General features: G+C 38.4%; 1 protein-coding gene across 1 annotated transcript in view; it reads right to left on the bottom strand.

Annotated features, from left to right (window-relative positions):
- PRIM2 (DNA primase subunit 2) overlaps window positions 1-25577 on the bottom strand; it is a 323635-nt gene that overhangs the window by 28507 nt on the left and 269551 nt on the right. Inside the window, exons 11-12 of the mRNA XM_002746677.5 lie at window positions 11228-11354; window positions 5107-5189 (exon numbers count right to left, since the gene is read on the bottom strand). Coding sequence (XP_002746723.1) covers window positions 5107-5189; window positions 11228-11354 — 210 coding nt within the window. The remainder of the gene's footprint in view (window positions 1-5106; window positions 5190-11227; window positions 11355-25577) is intronic.

Genomic DNA, 25577 nt, shown 5'->3' with positions numbered 1-25577 from the left:
GTGGGAGATCCCCCAGTCCTCCAGTCAGTTGCATGCACCTCCTGGGTGGGGCAGTGTCCCTCCCTCCTTGCCTCAACTTGCCCTATTTGATTTATATCCACTGTTCAACCAGACCCACAAAATGAACCTGGTACCTTGTTTGGAATTGTGGAGACCACTCAGCTTCTGTGTCTCTCTTACTGGGAGCTGCGTTCCAGAGCTGCCTCTTATTCAGCCATCCTGGGATCTCCCTCAACAACCAATCTTCTTTCTTCTTTTCTAATCTTGTTTGTTTTTCTTGCTTTATTGCACTGCTTTAAATCCTACTTTACAGGATTTCAAATCATTTACATTTATAATGGATTTTAAAGACCCTGACTATGATCTGCCTGGGTTACTGTTTCATGCCTCCTGTTTTTGGGTAAAATATTTTTACAGATGTCAATTAGGTAAAGCTGGTTGACAGCATTGTTCAAGGCTTCTATATCCTTACCGACTTTCTGCCTGCTTGTTCTGTTAATTATTAAGAGGCATGCTGAAGTCTTGTCTCCAAATATAACTGTGGATTTGTCTAGTTCTCTTTTCAGATCTCTGTTATTAATTCATGGATTTTGAAGCTATGTTCTTGGGGCATAAATATTTATAATTTTTATATCTTGGTAAATTGACTGCTGTGTATTTCTCTTTTCAGGGAGAACAGGAGAATAAATGCAGGGGTGCCCATTTTCTTTGGCCATATTCTGTTAATTGCTGTTTCTTAAGCTGGATACCAAGCTCATTAATTTTCAGTGATTTTTATAACACTATTAAGGTAAATTAAAAAGGAAAGTGAAATGTGATCCTATAAGTATACTTTTTTAAAAAAATCAGCCATGCCAACTGAGTCACAAGGATCTCTTTTCTGATCACCAACATTTTGATTACTTAAAACATCTATTTCTTGGCCAAGAGTGGTGGCTCACATCTGTAATCCCAACACTTTGAGAGGCCAAGGCGGACAGATCACCCAGAGTCAGGAGTTCAAGACTCCTGGTCTTTAGACAGCATGGTGAAACCTCATCTCTACAAAAATACAAAAATTAGCCAGGCATGATGGAGGCTGCATGTAATCCCAGCTACTCAAGAGGCTGAAGTGGAAGAATTGCTTGAACCCAGGAGGCAGAGGCTGTAGTGAGCCAAGTTGCTGCCTTTGCACTCCAGCCTAGAAAACAGAGTGATGAGACTCTGTCTTGGAAAAAAAAAAAATCTATTTCCTATATTTGAAAGTATCTTTCTCAAGTAGTTTTCTCTGAGATTAAAAATAACCACACTGAGTTCTACCTTACATGCATTTTAATGATGTTTTCCTTAACTCTCACTCAACATTTTAATGTACGTTTGGAGTTTTCAAGATCTAATCTACACTTAGGCCAACCTGCAAAATGCAACCTTAACAAAATGTTTTACATGGAATTTTCTTTCATTAACTCTCTGCCCTTGAAAATACAGTCCACCAGCTGCTTCACTCTACTGAAAACCACTCAATGAAGACATCATATAAAAGGAAAATATTATTTACAGCTTGCCCACATGCACTGTACATCTGTGTTTATCTCAGATAAAACGTTACAATGCAGGTCTAAAGGGTAATGCGAAAATTACTAACCAGCTTCAACTAAGTAAGGAACGTACTTATGGATCAAATGGAAAAATACAGTGGAGTCAAAAGCAAAGAGTATACAAACACAGTCATTACTATTAACTATAAACATTAATTTTCTTGAGATGTTACTGTACTATTTTTTTAAAAGGCAATTTTTTTATGACTGCTAAAAATACCTCTCATTTCTTCTAGATTTCCTATCACATTTGTTGGTGGTAGTTTCTAACCTTTTCTATAACCAGAATATCATTCGTAACCTGTTTACTCTCCAGCTGAAGACCTTATTTTATTTACAAGGAAGATTAAGACCAGCTGATACATTCCATCAACTATTTCCTCTGTATTCCCACACTGCTGAGGGGTATGACTTTCTCTGTCACCATCCTTTGGTTCAAATACACATCTTCTTTCTGCCAATAAGTTACTTTTTCAATTGTGTCTTTGAGTTCCTATTTGCCTCTCTCTGCATACCACCATGCAAACTCTAGGATCCACATCATACCTAAACATGCCCCCTCACTCTTCAAACATTTTTTTTTTTTTTTTTGAGACGAAGTTTCGCTCTTGTTACCCAGGCTGGAGTGCAATGGCGCGATCTCGGCTCATGGCAACCTCCGCCTCCTGGGTTCAGGCAATTCTCCTGCCTCAGCCTCCCGAGTAGCTGGGATTACAGGCACGCGCCACCATGCCCAGCTAATTTTTTTTGTATTTTTAGTAGAGACGGGGTTTCACCATGTTGACCAGGATGGTCTCGATCTCTTGACCTCGTGATCCACCCGCCTCGGCCTCCCAAAGTGCTGGGATTACAGGCGTGAGCCACCGCGCCCGGCCTCTTCAAACATTTTTAAAGCACCTAATTCATTGGATTACTATGAGACAGAAATTTAAGTAAAAATCCAGTCCTCCTTTCAGGAAACTCACGAACTGTTGGGAAACATGAACAGGTAAACAAATAATTACGATCAAGTGTAACGAAGTTAAGAGCAAAGGCATGTACAATACAGTCATGGTATAAATGAAAGAGAGCTTGATTCTGCTTGGTTAGAGAGGTGTTTCCTTTCTTTTATATCTTTATCAAGCTCACCCTATCTGACAGTTCTTTTCTTCTCCTTTTCCTACAGATAGGCTCAGGTCTTAAACCCAGAAATCAATAACCTCATGATGCTTAAGCTAATACCACTCTAACATCCTCTTTACTGGTACTATTATTTTTTTTTCTTGAGACAGGGTCTCACTCCATTGCCAGCACTGGAGGGCAGTGGCATGATCATGGCTCACTGCAGCCTCAGCTTCCCAGGCTCAGGTTATTCTCCCCCTCAGCCTCCTGAGTAGCTGGGGCTAGATGTGCACACCACCACACCCTGCTAATTTTTTGTATTTTTTGTAGAGACTGATTTTTGCCATGATGCCCAGGCTGGTCTTGAATCCCTGGGCTCAAGCAATCTGCCTGCCTTGGCCTCTCTAAGTGCTAGCATTACAGGCACAAGCCACTGCACCTGGCCTGGCACATTTTTGCAGAGGTTATTTACTGTCTTTCATTCACTAATTTTTAAAGCAACTGTAATCTTGCTTTTGGTTTCCACCATTTTACTGACACCTTACCGAAGTCAAAGTCAAATAATCCCCTCAGCATATCTAACCACCTTTTCTCAGTTCCCTTCATTTAAAGAAAAAAAAAAAAAATCTGTGCTACAAGGGACTCTGGAACTTATTCTCTTCTCAAAATTTTCTCCTTGACTTTTGTGATGCTTCACTTCCCTAAAGTATTTTCTCCCTCTCTCCCCATTTCTGTTCAGTCTTCATTGATCCCCCCTCCTGTCAATGCTTGACAAAGAGAAGGATTAGCCAAGATTCCATTTTGAAACACAGCTTTTAACTCCCTAACTTTTTCTCTCCCCCAGCAAACTCATGATAATAAGCTCTAAAGTAGAGTGGAGTTCAGAAGGTCTGACTTCAATTTTTGGTTCTATCACTGACTTCCTATCTATGCACCATGGCATGTTACATCCTAGGACTCCATAAAAGAGAATGGCTTTCTAATATTCTTACCTATGCTACAATTCTAACTGAAAAGACCATCAGATTTCTAGTCCTAAATTCTCTAATGCCCCAAATCCACATTAGCCATTTAAAGGAAGGCATAATATATTAACACAGATAGGTTAAGACCTTGCAATTTTTTTTAAAAGGTGATTCTTTATGATTTCTAAAAAAAAAAAGCAGCTAATTATTTCTAGATTCCCTATCAAATTTGTTAGCAGCAGTTTCTAATCACTAAAATTAAGTCTCCCAAACCAAAAGCAACTTTCTTTAAGTTACCTATTAGTATTTACACCCATTAGTATAATGGTGGTGCCACCATTATCCTAAGCTTGATAGTCTTTCATTTGCGCATTCGCTCTCCCTAATTCCCAACCTTCGTGCAAGGCCTAATTCAAAGGGCATCTCTTCCATAAAGGGTTCCTTGACCTCTTCAGCTGGTTATATAGTCTTTCTCTCATCAGAATAGCCAAGACAATCTTGGTTTATGTTCTGTTTTTTGTTTTTGTTTTTGTTTTTTCAGACACCGGTTTTGTGGGAGCAGGATTCATATCTGATTCTTCCTTGCATAACCCATAGCACCTTGAACACTGTTTTGCTCAAAGTACCAAAAAGACTATAAGATTTGTTATCTGAACTTTGGACACAGAAGCAGCAGTAAAGTTGTCGAGAGTAGCAATCTTCTTTAAATAAAAATAACTATTTAAAGATGTATGATGATTTAGATGTTCCAACTCTAAAATATAGAATGTTCCTCTTAAGTTAAGGAAGCAGAAGTTCTTTCCCAGTTCCTTCAAAATTCCAGTCAACTTGTAAGCACACTACAGAAAATAGTCTTTGGTATGTCACAATATTAATTTTTAAAGGCAGACTTACTAAAAAATGTACTCTTAAACATTTGGTTTTACAATTTCTTTGAGCATTTCTTTCTTATTTCCTTTGTTCATAAGACAAAGTATTTTGACAAACTATTAGGCCTACCATCATAAGTGTAGATTAAACATAGCAATAACTGATGCCTATCAGAACATTCAGCCAGTACGTACTACATTATCATCTGCTCAGAAAACAATTTCCCAAAATTAAATATGCTGTCGTTAATTTTAAACTTCATTAATAAGCTTCCATGCATTGCTCAAAAAATTTTTTTTAAAGATGTAGTCCTCAATTGAGATAGCAAAACAAATTAAGGCAGGGAAAAAGGTTTCCAGCTTCCTTTATGACTAGGAAAAATTAAAATGCAGTTTAGCAGACAGAAGAACTAAAATTTCCTAAGAGTCTAAACCAGTAAGGTCAAGGTTTTAGCTTAATTCGTCTTGACGATAAGATGTCTAGTGTGAGGCCTGACAAGCAGTACACAGCATCATTGCAAGAACATTAAATAAAACTGAGACATCTGTCTGAGGCCTCATTACTGCAGATGCAGAGAAGAGAATCTAACCTACCTGGCTTATCCCTCCAGGAGAAATCTTATATGACTGCAACTTTTGCTTCAGCAGCTCCGGGTCACTGTGACGGAATGGGCACCCTGACAACAAAAAATAAGCCAGCACACAAACAAGGTTATTTACCCACACTGAGCACAATACCACACGAGAGACCATCTAAGCTTCCCCCAGTTGTCTAACAGCTTATTAATAAAAAAGGTAATTGCCCATGGATACAACTGCTTTCCTCTTTTTATCTAAATGATGACTTAGCTGTATGGTTATCAGGGCACTACAGGCTCAAGAATTACATAAAACATTGCAGCATTCTCAGGCTAAGATGTCCATTCAACAGGAAGAAGGGAAACAGCTTTAATTACTTTCCTTGCTAACAAGCTCAAAGAATCACAAAATAGCTGCATAATAGTTTATTTTAAAACTTTATACAATCTTATTAAGTTCTAGTCTAAAAAATACATAAAATGTATATGAGAGAAGATAATGTAAACAAGAAAAACATGCAAACTCTGAGAAATATAAAAATTTAACATCATTTTCAAATGTAAACTATATGCCTATTTCCTAAAGCATAGAATCTATAACAATTTTTAAAGAATCATGGATGGAAATGAGATAAACAAATAAAAGGCTACTAGAAATAGTCACATAAATAAGAAAACAGAAGAATTGAAACATAAAAATTGTTTTAGGATAAAATCTAGAAAATTTTACATATTTCAATAAGAAACTGCAATGGTAAGTTCAAAATACTTACTTGAAAATTTAATACAGAAAAGTCTTATTTTTTTAGTCATAAAGAAAGATCTGTAAGTTAATTAGAAATAATTGTTCATTTTTCACAAATTAGAAAATCTAGAGGAAATGACTAAGTTCCAGGAAACATACAACCCTCTGAGACTGAACCAGGAAGTGAAAATCTGAGCAGACCAATAATGAGGTCTGAAATTAAATCAGTAACAAAAAGCCTATCCATCAGAAAAAGCCCTGGAACAGGCAGATTCATAGCCAAATTCTACCAGATGTACAAAGAAGAACTGGTACCAACCCTACCAAAACTATTCCAAAAAACTGAGAAGGAGAGACTCCCCATTAACTCAATTTATGAAGCCAGCATCACACTGATACCAAAATCTGGCAGAGACACAATGAAAAAAGAAAACTTCTGGCCATCATCTCTGATGATTATGGAATCAAAAATCCTAAACAAAATACTAGCAAACTGAATCCAGCAGCACATCAAAAAGCTAATTCACCATTATCAAATAGTCTTTATTTCTGGGATGTGAGTCTGACTCAACACCTGCAAATCAATAAAAGTGATTCAACACATCATCAGAATTAAAAACAAAAACTATATTATCATTTCAATAGACAGAAAAGGCTTTGAGTAAAATCCAGTATCCCTTCATGATGAAAAACTCTCAGAAAACCAGGTACACCAAAGGAATATACCTCAAAATTATAAGAACTAACATCATACTGGATGGGCAAAAGCTCAAATCATTCCCCTTGAGAACTGGAACAAGACAAGGATGCCCACTCTCACCATTCTTATTCAAAATACTACTAGAAGTTCTAGCCAGAGCAATCAGGCTAAAGAAAGAAAGAAAAGGCCAGGCATGGTGGTTCATGCCTGTAATCCCAGCACTTTGGGAGGCCAAGGCACATAGATCACCTGAGGTTAGCAGTTTGAGACCAGCCTGGTCAACAGAATGAAACCTTGTCTCTCCTAAAAATAAAAAATTAGCCTGGCATGGTGGTGCACAGATGTAATCTCAGCTACTCAGGAGGCTGAAGTAGGAAAATCACTTGAACCCGGGAGGTGGAGGCTGCAGTGAGCCGAGATCATACTATTGCACTCTAGCCTGGACAACAAGAACAAAACTTCGTCTCAAAAAAGAAATAAAAAATATCCAAATAGGAAAAGAAGTCAAACTATCTTTCTTTGCTGATATGATTCTATACCTAGAAACCCCTAAAGAATCTGTCAAAGGCTCCTAGAACTAATATATGACTTCAGCAAAGTTTCAAGGTACAATATTAATGTACAAAAATTAGTAGCATTTCTTTTTTCTTTGTTAGACAGAGTCTTAATCTGTCACCAGTGCAGTGGTGCGATCTTGGCTCACTGCAACCTCTGCCTCCTGGGTTTTGTAGTTCAGGTAATTTTTGTATCTCAGCCTCATGACGAGCTGGAATTATAGGCACATGCTGGCATGCCTGGCTAATTTTTGTTTTTTTAATGTCAGTAGAGATGAGGTTGCACCCTTTTGGCCAGGCTGGTCTTGAATTCCTGACCTCAAGTGATCTACCCGCATTGGCCTCCCAAAGTACCAGTATTACTGGCATGATCTACCATACCCAGCCTTAAAAATCAGTATCATTTCAAGCTGATATATCAACAATGTTCAAGCTGAGAGCCAAATCAAAAATGCAATGCCGTTTACAGTAGCCACACACACAAAAAATATCTGGGTATATATCTAAGCAATGAAATAAAGATCTCTACAAGAACTACAAAGGCTGCTGAAAGAAATCAGAGAAAACACAAACAGAAAAACATTCCATGTTCATGGATTGAAGAATCAATTAAAATGGCCATACCACCGTAAGGAATGTACAGAACACTGATGAAAAAAATCAGAGACAACACAAACAGAAAAACATTCCAGGATCACAGATTGGAAGGATCAAAATACCATCCTAAGTAATGTACAGATGCAGTGCTATTCCTATCAAACCACCAACGTTATTTTTCACAGAATAAGAAAACAACTATTCTAAAATTCATATGCAAATTAAAAAGAGCCTAAATAACCAAAGCAATCTAAGCAAAAGGAATGAAGCCAGAGGCATCACTCTACCTAACTCCAAACTATACTATAAGGCTGTCATAACTAAAACAGCATGGTACTGGTACAAAAACAGACACACAAACCAATGAAACAGAATAGAGAATCAGAAATAAGACAGCATACATACAACTACATGATCTTCAACAAAGTCAATAAAAACAGGCAATGGAGAAAGGACGCCCTATTCAATAAATGGTGCTGGAATAACCAGCTAGCACAGAGATGAAAATTCTAAGAAAGAATAAAAAAAGAAATGCTAGAGATCAAAAACACTATAACAGAAATGAAGAATGTCTTCAATGGGTTCATCAGCAGACTGGGCATGACTGGGGAAAATTCTTGGATCTTGTGGATATGACAAATAGAACTTCTAAAACTAAAAAGCAAAGAGATAAAAAGACTGGGTTAAAAAAAAACAGAATATAATACCCAAGAACTGTGGGACAACTATAAAAGGTATAACATATGTGTAACTGAAATACCAAAAGGAAAAAAAAGAACAGAAGCACAGATGGGGGAAAAAAATTTGCAAAAAAGAAATCTGATAAAGTACTGTTATGCAAAATTCACAATGAACTCTTGAAATTCAAGGTAAGAAAACGATCTGATTTTAAAATGGGCAAAAGACCCTTCACCAAAGAAGATATACGGAAGGCAAGTATGCTTATGAAAAGACTTCAACATAATGCCAGTAGGGTATTGTAAATAAAAACAGGGACTGGAAGAATCAACATATCATCCTAAGTAATGTACAGATTACAAAGAAATACCCCTACACATCTATTAGAATGGCCAAAATACAAAACATGACAACACCAAATGCTTTAAGAATTTGTAGTGAATGAACTCTCATTCATTGCTGGTGTGGATGAAAAATGGTACAGCCACTTTGCCACTTTATGATCCAGAAATCCTGTTCTGTGGTATTAACCCAAACAAAAAGAAACCTCAACTCAGATATTTACAGCACCTTAATCACAACTGCCAAAACTTGGAAGCAACTAAGATGTCCCTCAGAAGGTCAACGAATAAATAATCTGTGGTACATCTAGACAATGGGATATTATTCAGGGCAAAAAAAAAAAATCCATTAACAAGCCATGAAAAGACATAAAGGAAACTTAAATGCATATTAGCAAGTTCAGAAGTCAATTTGAAAAGGCTATATGATTCCAACTATATGACATTCCTTAAAAAGACAGAACTATAGAGACAGTTAAACGATAAGTGGTTGCCAGAGATTAGGGGAAGAAAAGGATGAACAAGTAAAACACAGGATTTTTAGGGCAATGAAACTATTCTTTAGAATACTACAATGGTAGATACCTGTCATTAAAAATATGCCCAAACCCATATAATAAACAACACCAAGAATTCACCCTAATGTAAACTATGGGCTTTGGATGATAAGGATGTGTCAATGTAGGTTCATCGATTGTAACACATGTACAAGTGTGGTGTGGGATATCGATAGTGAGGCAGGTTGTACGTGTGTCAGGGTGTGGAGGTATATGGGAACTCTGAACTTCCCACACGATTGTGCTGTGAACCTAAAACAGCTCTAAAAAATTGTTTATTAATTTTTTTAAAAGGGGTAAGTAAATTTTTCCAACAAATAATGAGTTTACTAAGTGCTAAGAATATTTCTTGAATGACAGAATTTAACTTAAATACAAAATAGTAACAGAATGTACTGGGATAAACAAGATACAATTTAACAGAAATAAAGTTTTGCATTTAAACTAATAAAAACCAACTGATTAAGAGACAAATGCTAAAACCTGGACATTTACAGACAAATCCCTGGGAGTTTTACTTGGCCATAGCTTAATCATAGGTTAACTGCCTGGTATGGCTGCTAGGTTAAGAAAAGCTTCAGCCTTCCTCAACAGAAGTATCTGGATCTATTGTTTTCAAATTTTAGAAGACATAAAACTCACCCAGTGTACTTGCAAATAAAGTCTGATTTTATATGATAGAGGGTGGGCCCTGAGAATCTGCATTTCTAAAAAAGCACCTCAAGGGATTCTGACATAAGTGGTAAAAACCACTCAATATATATTACCAAGCCAGGAGTGGGGGCTCAGGCCTGTAATCCCAGCACTTTGCGGGTAGATCACCTGAGGCCAGGAATTAAAGACCAGCCTGGCCAAAATGGCAAAACCCCGTCTCTACCAAAAATATAAAAAATTAGCCCAGTGGGGGCCTATAATCCCAGCTACTCAGAAGGATGAGGCAAGAAAATTGCTTGAACCCAGGAGGCAGAGACTGCAGTAAGCCAAGACCATGCCTTTGCACTTCAACCTGGGAAACAAGAGCGAAATTCCATCTCAAAAAAAAAAAAATCTATATAGATCTCTCTCTCTCTCTCTCGCTCTCTCGCTCTCTCTCTCTCCCTCTCTCGCTCTTCCCCCGCCCCCCCACCTACCTACCTATCTACCTATCTAAAACTAGTGCTGGCCACCTCTTCATCTATTAACTAATGAATGAACAGGTATTTTTTACTGCTTTGGACACGTGGAATGTCTTTCTGAAAATATTGTTTATGATTATTTTATCTTTAACAGCCCGAAAGTGTGCAGTCTTTTGAAAAGTGTTTCATTTAGTATTCTAAAACAAAAGAACTTTTGACACATACTGTGGTAAGCTCTGGTAATCCAGAAAATGTACTGATATGAACTATTAAATCATTCTTGGACATACCAAACAAATGAGATATTCTGTTTTTCTTTTTAATTAACTCAGGAAAATTGATAGTTATGGCTGATACCATGGCATGTTAAATTGCCCATTTAATCTTTTTGGTTAATCAGATGATGATGATGATGATGATGATGATGATGATGATGATGATAAGGAAAAAAAACCCACATTTTTCCTTAGTAGTTAGCCTTTGGAATATTAATCTACTATTCCAAAATTAGAATATTCTAATTTTAAAAAGCTCTGTAAAACTTATATCAACCCTCTAAGACACTTGCAGAACAATCTGCAGAAGAGAGGACAGAACAGCAGAAAGGAGGAAATTGAGAACTGAAAAGCTTAATCCAGCAAACTTAAGTGAAGCTGAATGAATTTCTCTGGCCTGACCTAGTTCAGTAATAAGACAAATTGCTGTAAGAGTAATGGAGCTCTAGCTTGACAGTGATGACTGACATAAGCTACAAACTAGGTCCTGACAGTAATGCAAAAAGCCATTACGTTGTTTCAGTGTTTCCAACGGAGCTGTATACTTGGCCAGCATATCCACGGGAAGCACTTACCATGATAATCCCCGTGGCTTGGTGGATTGGATAGGATGATCTTCAAGCAACTGAAAGGTGTATAGTCTGTCCTCTTGCCTTCCTTTCCAAAGCTATGACGGATGTTGTAAGAGTAACCTTTATCAAACTGATTGGGAGAAAAAGAAAAAAGAGAAAGTCAGCCAATAATTATACTGGTGAGGTCAGCAATGCAAGCTAGAATCAGAGTGCAAAGTGATTATTTTATAGAATAAATTCAGCATTCATGGGCAGATGTATATTCATGCCATATATATTATTTGGGTCCTTTGTAATACAAAATAATTTTTTCTGAAAAGGTATAAAACTTATAGAAAACAAATTTCTCAGGTGGAAGACAGCTAATATTACATGCATATTTAAAGATATAGAAAATTTTTTCCTGAGAAGAATAACCAATTTGCCCTTCTTAGTTTGATTCCAAAGATTATACTAGAAGAAAATCAGTTTAGCTTCTTTTCTATCCACCTTCCCCTAATTCTCTGTGAATTCCCATATCTACCCATTGTATCTGAAACATCTACTAACACAGTTAATCCTAGGCCAGGGGCAATGGCTCACGCCTGTAATCCCAGCACTTGAGGCTAAGACAAGAGGATCGCTTGAGCCCAGGAGTTCAAGACCAGCCTGGGCAACACAGTGACACCCCATCTCTACAGAAAAATTAAAAGCTAGCTGGGCATGGTTGTGTGCACCTGTGGTCCCAGCTACTCAGGAGCCTGAGGCAGAATCATCGCTTGAGCCCAAGAGGTTGAGTCTGCAGTGAGCCATGATTGTGCCACTGCACTTTAGCCTGGGCAATATGGTGAGACCCTGTCTCAAAATATAATAACAATCATCATCATCAACATCATCTCTTCCTCTGGATTTCCACTATACAAAGTAATCAGCAAATGCTTAAGGAATGAAATGCTACAACTGCCTCCTACCCAGAATCCTTGCCTCCATGTTCATAAAATAAGCTAATGAGGCGAGACAGAAGGGACTTTGCAATGGGTCAGACAGGAGAACAAAAGGAACCAGCATATAATGAAAAGTGACCAGGTGCCAGGCATTTTGCTAGGTGCTTTTAAAAATATAATCCCATTTAATAATTTAGATCATGTTGCTACACTTAAGAAAACCAAAGTTCAAAGAATGAAGCAATGTGATGCGTGACAGTTATTAAATGGCAGACATGTACAAACAAGTCTGATTCCAAAGCCCATGTTCTTTCCATAATACCACACTTTCTTAGTAATAAGAAATAATAATCTATTTAAAAATAATAGCTTCCAGTTAAATCTTTTTAGGATATAACTTCTCTCATTCAGACTCCATTTTAAATGACACTTCCTTTGAAAGTCTGAAATCAGAAGTAATCTCTTCTTCCTACATTTTTCAATAGTGTTTTACCTATACTCATATCTATACCTCTCTACAAGATTTATCTTCATGACATATTTGATTTTTATGGCACTTAACTATACTTCTTTTATGACAGGTTATCATGCTATTTTCTATTAATCACACATTCACAAAGGTGATTAGTTCTTCCAGGACCATAAACTCCTTCAGGTAACATCTGTCTATTAGATCTTTGCACCCACCTCAGTACCAGCATGCATGAAGAAAAAATAAAAATGAACTATGTGAATGTGAACTATAGTCTACTATAGCATTAGGAAGGCTATCATCCCATTATTCTGCTTCCATTGAATGTTTTCCAATGCCTGATGGCTGGTGACTTTTTAAATTTATTTTTAAACTTTTTTTAGAGACCAAATATTGCTCTGTTGCCTTGAGTGGAGTTCAATGCCATGATCATAGCTCACTATAACCTCAAATTACTGCGCTCAAGTGATCTTCCCACCTTAGCTTCCTGAGTGCTGTGGCTACAGTAGGTGTGCATCACCAGGCAGGGACTTGCTATGTTGTCCAGTCTGGTCTCATACTCCTGGCCTCAAGCAATCCTCCCACCTTAACCTCCTAAAGCTCTGGGATTGCAGATGTGAGCCACTATGCTGGGCCCCTGGTTGATGATTTTCTAATTCCACTACTAGGTGACACCCACCTGGCATAACAACCCATACCCCATTGGTCAACCAAAAGCAGACAATGCACCTCTGACAAGGTATCTGGCAAGAGGAAATAATCAATACTGGTGGAATCTTGGACAAAAACCCAACTTTCCTGGGAAAGAGGGAGGGATTAGGGTGGGTGTCCTATGTTAAGTGGTCATTTGGGCAAAAATTATAAACCTAGAACCAAGTTTCTAAATGAATTTTGGAGTATGGCAAATGACAGATTTAGTCAAAAATGTATCTTCTACTCTGACAAAAAATACATGTTTGTTTAAAAGACAAACTTTGCCACTTTCATACTGGAGCACAATCTTAAACTACCACTCAGGGATCTATCAAGGCTTTCACAAACAAAATTATCAGAAGCTGTGAGTGGCCGTGGAGCACATCAAATGTTCCTACAGGATACTTGAAGCAACACTTGTTAAATAGTGAGAAGCCAGATTGCCCAAATAACAAGTCATTTTCAAAGGGCAAATTCTTCAAGGTTCTCAGTCTAATAATTAGAGTAAAATGGCTATAAAGAGCTTATAGTTTTTGCTGCCATGATCCTTTAACTTATAAAATGAATACTCTAGAAAGCTTAGAGAATGATTCGTCACCAATTTTCCATACATGAAATTACTAAGCATAATATCAAAAAAGTATCATGTAGATAGGAATAAAAATAAAACAGATTATTTTGAGTTTATAAATAATCAATGAACTGAAACTTAAAAGAAACATAAAGGGTGGGCAGGCCATATTTTGGAAAGCAGGTAAATCCCCCCTATTTTAAGTGACCCCAAGACACTTTGGAGCTGCCCTTGGCTTTCTTTCTCTAGGCTCATACTAAGAGCAACACACAAATAGTAAGCTTTTTGAAGATCCCAGGCTTTGGAAGCAGAGAAACCTAGGAGAGAATTCCCAGCCTGTCCATTTATAAAGGGTGTTATTTCAATTCTAAATTTTGCTAATCCGTAGGGACAGTAATATTAATGTATTAAATTGCTATGAAGATTAAACTATTAAGCAGAGTACCTGTCACATCCTTTGTTCTCAAGAAACATTAGCTGCTATTGGTGCGGAAAAAAAGAAAAATATTTTGGTGTCCAAGTTTAAACACTGACTATGCTACGGCAAAAGACTTCTATTGTCAGTAGATATTAACAGACACCTACCTGGCATAACAACCCATACCCCATTGGTCAACCAAAAGCAGACAATGCTTTACCTAAAGGTTTAGGAGGATAAAAGACTCACTGAACTATTCAACTAAATTTCTAGTCACCTTCTTAATAGGTCCTCCTTCTTCCAACTCCTATCCACAACTCTAACTATTCATACAAACTGGCTCAAATGCCACTTCCTCTGTGGAATCTTCCCAAGCACCCAAGGCAGAAGATGTTGCTTCCTCAAAAGAACGCACAGCAGCAGTTTGTACAGTGCTGTACCTTTCTTGTTGCAATAGATTTTTGTATTTATCACTTCTAAACTAGGAATGCCCTAAGGGCAGGGACTTGGTTGTGGACTCATCCTAGCATGCCCACTTAGTATTTGATAGAACATCTACTCATAGGAGGTGTTCAATAACCTTCACTTGAATGAAAGAGCAAATAATCGGTAGCTGGCTGGAAGGATGAATGCATAAATGTGATTCAAGGGATTTTAACTTATCAGGATTAAATAACTTCAAAAACTTGCCAAATCATTCCAACTTTACACTGCTGTTACGTTTTGTTCTTCTTGATAGCTTTTCTTCTTCACTATAACAGCAACAACAAAGACTGAAAAAGAGTTTAAATGATGCCCTCTAAAGAGTACAGTGGACACATTGAAAAATAATAAATTTTACTTTTCTTTCAAAAATTGGCTCAGTATAGTGGGACTGGGCTGTCCAATACTTTAAGGGAATGAGAGAGTCAGAATAAGAGATGGGAAAATACTTTGCTATTTTTTGTGTGAGATTTTTGAATTTGAGATTATAATTTAAATATAGTAAAATGCACATATCTTAAGTCTATAGTTTGATTGGTCTGGGCAAGTGACTTTACCCATATAACCCATGCCCCTATCAGAATGTAGAACATTTCCATCAACCTGTAGAATTATCTCTTGCTTCTTCTCAACATTCTTCCCTTCCCTCCACAACCAGAAGCAATTACTGATCTGATTTTTTCACCACAGATTAGTTTTAGCTATTCTGTAACTTTATATCTATGGAATCATACAGTATAAAGTGTTTTGTGTCTGGCTTCTTTCATGTCCTTTAATGCTTTTGAGATTTATCCATGCCATTACATGTATCAGCAGTTGGTTCCTTTTTATTACTGAGCTGTGTTCTACTGTGTGGATATAACAGATTGCTTATCTACGTTCTTGCTGGTGGACACCTGGATGTGATACTGTGATATAATAAGAAATGTGTATTTGTTCCCTGCCCCTGGTTCCTGGCATAGAGTTCCCAAAACTCTAGTAATTTCCTGAGCAAGAAGGATGCTAAGTGCATCTTTTGTTCTAATATTTGGTCTGTGGCCCCAGTTTCTGACAGAGTTGATAATCCCTTGGAACTTCCTGGGTATTGATAAGAGTGTCTTTTGTTCTAATGAGGTGACTCTTGGTGGGCTCCTGGATGGGCACTGGTCACCAGAAAGACCAGGCCATGATTAGAAGCCTGGAACTTTCAGTCGCACTATCCCATCCTCCAGGAAAAGGAGGGGGCTGGAAAATGAGTTACTCAATGCTCAACCTACGTGACGAAGCCTCCATAAAAATCCCTAAATTGGCCAGGCGCAGTGGCTCACGCCAGTAATCCTAGCACTTTGGGAGGCTGAGGTGGGTGTGACACAAGGTTAGGAGTTCAAGATCAGCCTGCCCAAAATGGTGAAACCCTGTCTCTACTATAAATACAAAAATTAGCTGGGTGTGATGGCAGGTGCCTGTAATCCCAGTTATTTGGAAGGCTGAGGCAGGAGAATCACATGAACCCAGGAGATGGAGGTTGCAGTGAACTGACATCCCATCATTGCACTCTAGCCTGGGGGACAGAACAAGACTCCATCTCAAAAAAAAAAAAAAATCCCTAAACTACAGGGTTTGGAGAGCTTCTGGGGTGCTATACACATGGAGGTGATGGAAGGATGCAACACCCAGAGAGGGCATGGAAGGTCCATGTCACTTCCCACATAACTCACCCAGGGTACTTCTTTGGTTGTTCACCTGTATCCTTTAAAATATCCTTTATAATAAATTGATAAATGTAGGTGTTCTCCAGAGTTCTGTGACATGCTCTAGCACAACCTGAGAAGGGGTCTGTGGTAACCTCCCACTTGCAGCCAAACTGGTCAGAAGTTGTGGGTAATCTGGGAACCTGCTGCTGGCAACTGGTATATCAAGTAGGGCACAGTCTTGTAAGACTGAGCCCTTAATCCATGAGAGAGCTGCCCTAACTCTGGTTACTGTCGGATGTAAATTGAACCTAGGCTATCCAGCTACTGTCAGATAACTGGTCAGTGTGTGGAAGATCCACACATCTGGTCACTACTCTCCGTGTTGAGGAAAAGGAGGGGGCTGGAAAATGAGTTAATGAATGCTCAGCCTATGTGATGTGAAACTCTGTGTTGAGAGTATAGTAGGAAAAAATTGTTTTTTTTTTTCCTACCATACACACTGGGCTTTTACAGTTTTTGGCTATTCTCAATAAAGTGCCCATGAACATTCCTTTTTTTGTTGTTCCCTGAGACAGTTTCACTCTTGCTGCCCAGGCTGGAGTGCAATGATGTGATCTTGGCTCATTGCAACCTCCACCTCCTGGGTTCAAGTGATTCTACTGCCTCAGCCTCCCATGTAACTGGGATTACAGGCGCATGCCACCATTCCCAGCTGATTTTTGTATTTTTAGTAGAGATGGGGTTTCACTATATTGACCAAGCTGGTCTCAAACTCCTGACCTCAGGTGATCCACCCGCCTTGGCCTCCCAAAGTGCTGGGATTATCGGCATCAGCCACTGCACCTGGCCGAACATTCTTACATATAACTTCTGTAGGTAGATACTTTCCATTTCTCTGGGATAAATACATAGAAGTGGAATTGCTGCCAAAAATTCTTCAGAGTACTTGTACTATTTTCTACCCCAACCAGCAATCACTGAGAGTTCTACATTCTCCCCAACATTTGGTATTATCAATTTTGTTCATCTTAGCCATGCTAGTGGGTAGGCAATAGTATCTCACTTTGCATTTCCCTGATGACTAATGACAATGAACACTTTTTCATGTGCTTTTTGACCAGTGATATTCCCTGTTCAAATCTTTTGCCATTTAAAAATTTTGATTGCCTTCTCTTAATTATTCTATAATTGAATAATTCTTTATATATTCTGGACATAAGCCTTTTGTCAAATATAGGTGTAACAAATACTTATATACTTGATGTAATCTTCTGATGAGCAGGTGTTTTTATTTTTGATGAAGTCCAATTTATCAGCTTTTCAATGGTAGTGCTCTCTGTGTCATAAGATAAATAGCAAATATATTTTTATGTTGTTCTTTAGAAGCTATAATGCTTTAGCTTTTAAGTTTAGGTCCCGATTCATCTCAAGTTAATTTTTGTCTGTGGTCTAAGGTAGGAATCAAAGTTCTTTTTTATTCTGCATGTGGAGAAACACCTTTCCCAACACCATATGTTGAAGACACTTTCTTTTTCTCATTAAATCACTTTGGCATCCTCATCAAATTTGACCACATATGTATAGCTCTATTTTTGGACTCTGACTGGATAAGATCCAATTGGATTCCATTGATCTATATGTCTATCCTTTTGCCAATAACCCACTGTCTTGATTACAATAGCTTTAAAGTAACTTTCAAAGATAAGTAAGTCCTAGTTGTACATTTTCAAGATTATTTTGGCTATTCTACATCCTTGCATTTACATATAAATTTTAGAATCAGCTTGCCAATTTCTATTAAAAAGAGAATGCTGAAACTTTTAGTTTATGTGGTCACAACTGCTAGCAGTCCACAAGTAATCAATAACCAGGGAAACAAACAGCATTTCGACTAAAAGAAAAACTTTCAAAAAAAGAAGAAAAACTTTCAAATCATCATTAATTTCACTGGTGAAAACAAGAACATTGAAATTTCCAGCAAACCTCTTACAAACAACTTCTGTTTGTTTCTGTAGTCATAAACCATGAACTATAATCAATCTTTTTGTGAAAACTTTTAGGTAGGAATTGAATTTAGATACCAGATTTCTGGATGTTCATCACAAAATAGGGAAAGATCATTTTGGTAAGCTATTCTGTTAAAATAATGGAAAGCTAATCCCTCTCAAAGAGAAAAGCCAGAAGTATTAACTTCCCTCTTCTTTCCAATGTATTTACTGCCTTTGTATATGTATGTCTAAAATTTGGATCTTTCCAACCCTACTGGAAACAAGAAAATAAATAAATAAATAAATGAAACGTGGATCTTACTTAGCTTTCAAACTATCCATGTATTTATCACACAAACTGTCATCTCTGGTTTTCAGATTTTCAAATTCGAGAAATATTGTACAGAAACTGTAATTACTGGGAGATATTTTTTAGCAAATACTTTCTAGGTCTTCATATCCATGACTCAAAGGAAAATCTCCAAGCATTTGATATAAAAAGAGGTAGGAAGACCGGGCATAGTGGCTCATGCCTATAATCCTAGCACTTTGGGATGCCAAGGTGGGTGGATCACCTGAGGTCAGGAGTTCGAGACCAGCCTTGACAACATGGTGAAACCTCATCTCTTCTAACACAAAAACTAGCTGGGTATGGTGGCACATACCTGTAATCCCAGCTACATGGGAGGCTGAGGCAGAAGAATTGCTTGAACCTGGGAGGCAGAGGTTGCAGTGAGCTGAGATGGCCCCATTGTACTACAGCCTGGGTGACAAGAGTGAAACTGTCTCAAAAAAAAAAAAAGAAAGAAGTAAAAGGAAAATATACATTTCTGTCTAGGCTCTTCCCGCTCACACCATTCAGTGTGGGAAAGGACAGAAAGTCAAGACAGGTCTGAAGGTGGGTAAGTGGCAGTTTGCAACCTTCCAAATTAGTCCAGACATCACTGTGGCACTGGCAATATGCCAATACACATTTCTACCAAAGACAGCAGTGGTTACTTTCAGAGGCATTGTGTTAATGATTGCTCTCAAGAAAAATTATAAAGCAGGCACATCTTTATCCTGTTCCAACCCTGTTCTCAGAGCCTCTTTCACAATTTTGTCTTCTATTCCAGGCCCAACCAGGGTCTAGTGACCTTATTACATTTAAAGTATTTATGCCCAAATCTATTCAGACACTATGATGTAAACATCTCTTTGCTGAGATGGACAGTGAATGGTCTTCCTTAAAATAAAGTCTGTCTTACAAGGAAAAAAACACAAGACTAAATATTACTCCTATTTTCTTTTCTTTTTGAGACAGAGTCTTGCTCTGTCACCTAAGCTGGAGTGCAGTGGTGTCATCTTGGTTCACTGCAACCCCCACTCCCAGGTTCAAGCCATTCCCCTGCCCCTGCCCCTGCCTCCCAAGTAGCTGGGATTACAAGCACCCTCCACCATGCCCGGCTAGTTTTTGTGTTTTTAGTAGAGACGGGGTTTCACCATGTTGCATGTTGGCCAGAATGGTCTCAAACTCCTGACCTCAGGTGATCCACCTTCCTCAGCATCCCAAAGTGCTTGGATTACAAGGTGTGGGCCACCATGCCTGGTCTGCTACTCCTATTTTCAAAGCAACAAAAACTTCATTATGCAAGGTCGCCTTAAACAATAAAGTGAAAATGGTTAGAAAGTATCCTTTAGAGAGAGATTTATATTCAAAAAGGAACATCTTCTTGACCGAAATGAGGCAAAGGAGCCATATATATGCGTGTGCAGAAATCACCATAAGGATATGGCATTTAAAAAATTTTTAACTTTAAAATTTATTTTCTTACACATGCAAGTTTGTTACATAGTTACAGTGTCTGAAGCTGTTAGGGCTTTTAATGATTCCACCACCCAAGTAGTGACGAAGTACCCAGTAGGTAGTTTTTCAACCCTTCTTCTCCCTCTCTCTCAGCTCTAGGTCCCCGGTGTCTTTTATTCCCATATTTATGTGTACCCAATGTTTAGCTCCCACTTATAAGTGAGAACATGCAGTATTTGATTTTCTGTTCCTGTGTTTATTCATTTAGGATAATGACCTCAGCTGCATCCATGCTGCTGTAAAGGACATGATTTTGTTCTTTTTATGGCTGTGTAGTATTCCTTGATGTATATGTGCCACTTTTTCTTGATCGAATCCACTTTTGATGGGTACCAGGGTTGATTTCATGCGTTTGCTATTGTGTAGTGCTGTGATAAACACAAAAGCGCAGGTGTCTTTTTGGTAGAACAATTTATTTTTCTTTGGGTATATACCCAGTAATGAGATTCTTGGGCAGAATGGTAATTCTATTTTAGTTTGAGAAATCTCCAAAGTGGGGATTTCCTCAGGGGCTGAACTAATTTGCATTCTCACCAGCAGTGTGTAAGGGGGTTCCCTTTTCTCTACAATCTCACCATCACCTATTAATTTTTGGCTTTTTAATAAAAGCCAAATATAACATTTCTTAAGGAAGACATTTTAACCTTTTTTTAGTGACAGGTGTTTCTACCTGTAAGAATTTGGAACTCAAACTTACATATTAAAAGAAAGAAAGGGAGAGTCTGCTAAACTACAAAGTGACCTCATTATCACTCACCAGTGCCCAGAATTTAGCATAACAAAATCATTAGAAGCAGGTCCTGTGAAGATTAGTTACAATAAGTACTAAAAGAAACTCAAGTTCAGCATCAGGGTCACACATATAAATGAACCTGCCAGAGGAAAAGGGCATGAAACCATCCTATGGGCTTTTCTTAGCACACATTCTTGCTATAATTTTTTGACCTATTGATTATATTGTCTTGAGTCACTACCTTGAAATGTTATGTATAATTTTAATAGCCAGAATGATTTACAGGCATTTAATATACAGTGCCCCCTTTTAAATTCTTATGGAACTAAATTACTCGATTACTATGTATAAAACTAAATTTGTAATCAGTCACCTATAGATTCCAAATACTTCCCTTTAACTCTTAACTTCAAACTCAGTTTAACTCTTAGAGATCACTGGAACATCACACACATTCTAACCAAACAACACACTGAAGGAGATGTGGAGGCCCCAGGGAGTCCAGGAGGCAGTAAATGCTACTGGCTAAACCAAGGGCTTTGAAGTCTGATACTCAAGTTTAAATATTGTCTCCACTACATGCTAGCTTTGTGACCTTCAACAGATTCCTAAACTTCTCTGCAACAGTTCTCTTTTATGTAAAAAAAGGAGTTATATCTATCACATACGGTTGGCTTGGGGATTAGCTCATTTTCATAAAGTATTTGGTATAGGGTCCTGTACACAGTGATGAAATGCTCTCCTTGACCAAACTTTGGTCAGGCTCTTCTAAATCCTCATCTCAACTAAGCCTTCCTTGACCTTTGGACTTGTGTGTTCCTCTTTACATACCCCAGTTGTAACAGGAATCTTACAAAGTCAGTTTAGTGAAAACTCCCCTGATATTGAGATCACCCGCAATATCTGATCAAATTTTTCACTGCCACCATTGGTATCTTATCACCTGGCCAAACTGCAGCAAGAATCCTGTTAAATTCTGTTTAACCAGAATCCCCTTACTTGTGACATTTCTTTCCTCTTAATTTTTCATCCATTGAGTGCCCCCAACCCTACCCTGCTCTCTATTTGGAATCAAGAATCCCCACTTGTCCATGCTCTCTATATGGAATTAAGCCCAGTTCTATACTGCGATCACTTCCCCCTTTTGCAGCTTTTCCTGAATAAAATCTGTTTTTACCATTTTAACCACTATCTCTGATTTTTCTTTAACAGTTTTTGGTCCATGATTCAGATCTGGATCTGAACCACCATTGGACCCCTGGACACAATAACCAATCTCTCAGCACACACCAAGACTTGGCCTACAGTCTGCTTGCTTTCTGGGTATCTGGTGGTAAGTGACACCAGTATCCAGTGCTCCAGATAAATGTTCATTGAAGCACAGTGATGACAGATTTTGATTTAGGTTCTGATTACATTGTCTGAAGGTGGGTCAGAGGCCCAGACTTCTTGGTTTGAAAGGCATCTACTCAGCTACAAGTCTTTCTTTCTGGGGTTCACTGTGTCAAGCAGACATCCACTCCCTGACTCCTGAGCTTGGCTCTTGGCTGAAAAATTTTTCCTGGAGTTTTGTCTCATGGGATGAGGACTTTACCTAGCTGTTTTTTTCTAGTGGGGATCCACTCCCAACTCCTGGGCTGGAATTTTTTCCCTGCTCTTTATGAGGCCTCTCTGTTCTGTATATTTAATCCTGCTTCTCCTATGGCAACTTCTCAGTTGAAACCTCACCTTCTCAAACTCCTGCTTTGCCACAATAATTCTAATACTGTCTGCTTGCTTTCTCACTGGCAAAACCTTACCAAAAACTCTCCTCAACTATGGTGGTCCTTCTGGGGCTCCTGGTATATCCCCAAATTAGTCCATCTAAAAAGAGTCCTAGAGCAAAAAAGAACAAAACTTTTGGATGCATAGTGGTCTGCTTATCTCACTTGGTATCAGGAAGCCAAAACAGCTAAATAATTGAAGTCTCATTCAAACTATTGAGGCTTTTTAACACTGTCTTTAGAAAAAATTTTCTGACTCAGTAAAGTTCCTAGAGCTCTCAACAGCACCTCCAAATTCTCCTCCCAGCTCTCTTTTATAGCCTTCTCTCCCAGAGTCTCTTCCACCATCTGCCCCCTCCTCTACCCCTCACCTCCCTGTAACCATGAGGTTCACTGGCCTCCATCTCCTTCAGATGAAGCCCAGGATGAGCCAGTACCTGTTCTTAAAGAAAGGAGAGAACATTTAAACCTTGGTCTAGATCGGAATTACATCCTATCACTAAATACTTTCCTGACCATAGAAAGGAAACAGAAAGGTTTGTTGAAAAATTTAGAATCATTCTAGGTGTGTACTCTCTGGGATTCCCTGACTTAAATCAACTTATATGCCTGTTAGTTGGCCTTAGAAATGCCTCCCTTTGCTTTGAAAAAGCTAAATGGACCACTATTTCTGACAATCTTCAAGGGTCTCAGGCTACCCTGATACCCTGAGAGAAGCAAGAAATTAGTAGGAGCCATCCGTCAAATCTATCCCATTAAAATTGACTGGTCACATATCTAACATTGAAAATAACAAACTAGTGAAACTGTGGCTATCACCATCAATTAATGACAACATGGAAAGACCATTCAGGGGATGGAACTGACTTTCCAAACAGCCTCTGCTCAAGCTATGCAATCTTTGTAAATGGTTTCAGGCCAGAGCTCCATGACACATTACAGAAAAATAATATTAACAAAATGTATACATATCTAGGCTCCAGACATTAATCCAATAATATGGTAACAGTATTTCAAAAACATTGGAAAACACACAATGCAAGCTTATGGCATTGCAGTTAAGACAACTAGAAAAACCTGAAAAATTTAACTCACAGCAAGATCCACAATGAAGGCTCCCAGTGATCTCAACAATGTGCCGATATCGTGAGGAAAAAGACACTGGTCCTGGAAATGCCCCATTTCCAGGAGGAAGGGAGGGAAAACCCCTAGTTCCCCCTCACCAGAGAATTGTGTATTTTCCTCCAGAGAAGTAAATGTCCCAATGCCCTCAACTACCACTAAACTTGATTGAAGAAAAAAATGTTACAAGTTAAAGGGCATCCTACCACATCTCTCATCAATACCAGAGCAACACATTCTATCCTCAATACCTCATTTCATGTCCCATTCCCCAGTCACCAAACTTTGCCATTGGTGGGTTTTGATGCTTTGCCCCGAGCTCATCATAGTTCTATGGGACCTCTTTAAGGTCAAGATAATTTTCTACTCAGCCACTACCCCAGTAAACCTGGGTGGAAAGTATCTTCTCATGGATGGAGGTACAAAAATTCCTGCCAGACTCTTTCTACAGGCCCCTGAGTTCTTCTCTTCATGTCTATGTCCCCTCATGATTTTGTCTGACTTCCCCCAAGCAGACAGTTCCTTTGCCCACTTCAACCTATCTACTTAAAATGAAGATGTTAAAAATAATAATAATAAATAAATAAAATAAAATGAAGATGTAAGCAAACTATTAAAATTCTCTAAGATATATGGGATACAGAACCCATATAAGATAGAAACAGATCCTTCCCTGCCTCTCCCCATGATGCCCCAATATCATTTAAAACCATAAGGACTAAAGGTTGCTTCCCTGATAATGAAAGAAAGGTCTGTTAGACATAAGTCCCCACTTTTTTTTTTTTTTTTTTTTTTTGAGACGAAGTCTTGCTCTGCCACCAGGCTGGAGTATAGTGGCGCAATCTTGGCTCACTGCAACCTCCACCTCCTGGGTTCAAGCGATTCTTCCGCCTCAGTCTCCCGAGTAGCTGGGACCACAGGCGCGTGCCATCATGCCCGGCTAATTTTTTTTGTATTTTTAGTAGAGATGGGGTTTCACCATGTTGGCCAGGATGGTCTCGATCTCTTGACCTCATGATCCGCCCACCTCAGCCTCCCAAAGTGCTGGGATTACAGGCGTGAGCCACCATGCCCGGCCTAAGTCCCCACTTCTAATCTATGTATTACTCCCATTTGGCTATTAAAAGTCAGGTGGGAAAGGATATCAGTTCCTTTCAAAGATGTATCAATAACATTGTCAAATCAAGATTTCCCTTGGTGCCTAATCCTAACACTATCCTGTCTGTTATCTCTTCCAACAAGCAATATTTCATGGTGATCAATTTGTGTTCTGCCTTTCATAATATTCCCCTTCATAAAGAATCTCACTACTTCTTTGCCTTCACCTGGGAAAATAAACAATACACCTGGACTGTTATGCCCCAACAATTTACTAAGGCCCTACATATTTCTCGTGCACCTATTTGATGGACTTAAAATTCCCAGGAGACTCTACTTTAATCCAGTATGTAAATGGCCTCCTCCTAAGCACTTTCTGTTATGACAATTCCCTTAAGGACACTGAATATTTTCTTAAGGCAACAGCAAGAAAGGACCACAAAGTTTCTAGAGGAAAAGTTTAATTATTCTGTGTGTTCAATACCTGGGTCATGGTATTTCAGCTGCAGGTAAAATTATCTTCACTGGCAGAGCTTCTACTATTCATCATTTTCCTCTTCCTGAAACAAA

This window comes from Callithrix jacchus, chromosome 4 (genome assembly GCF_049354715.1).
Source record: "Callithrix jacchus isolate 240 chromosome 4, calJac240_pri, whole genome shotgun sequence".
In the NCBI taxonomy this organism is placed as follows: domain Eukaryota; kingdom Metazoa; phylum Chordata; class Mammalia; order Primates; family Cebidae; genus Callithrix; species Callithrix jacchus.
Note: the sequence above shows the minus strand (reverse complement) of the source record. Positions and strands in the feature narration are given on the sequence as shown.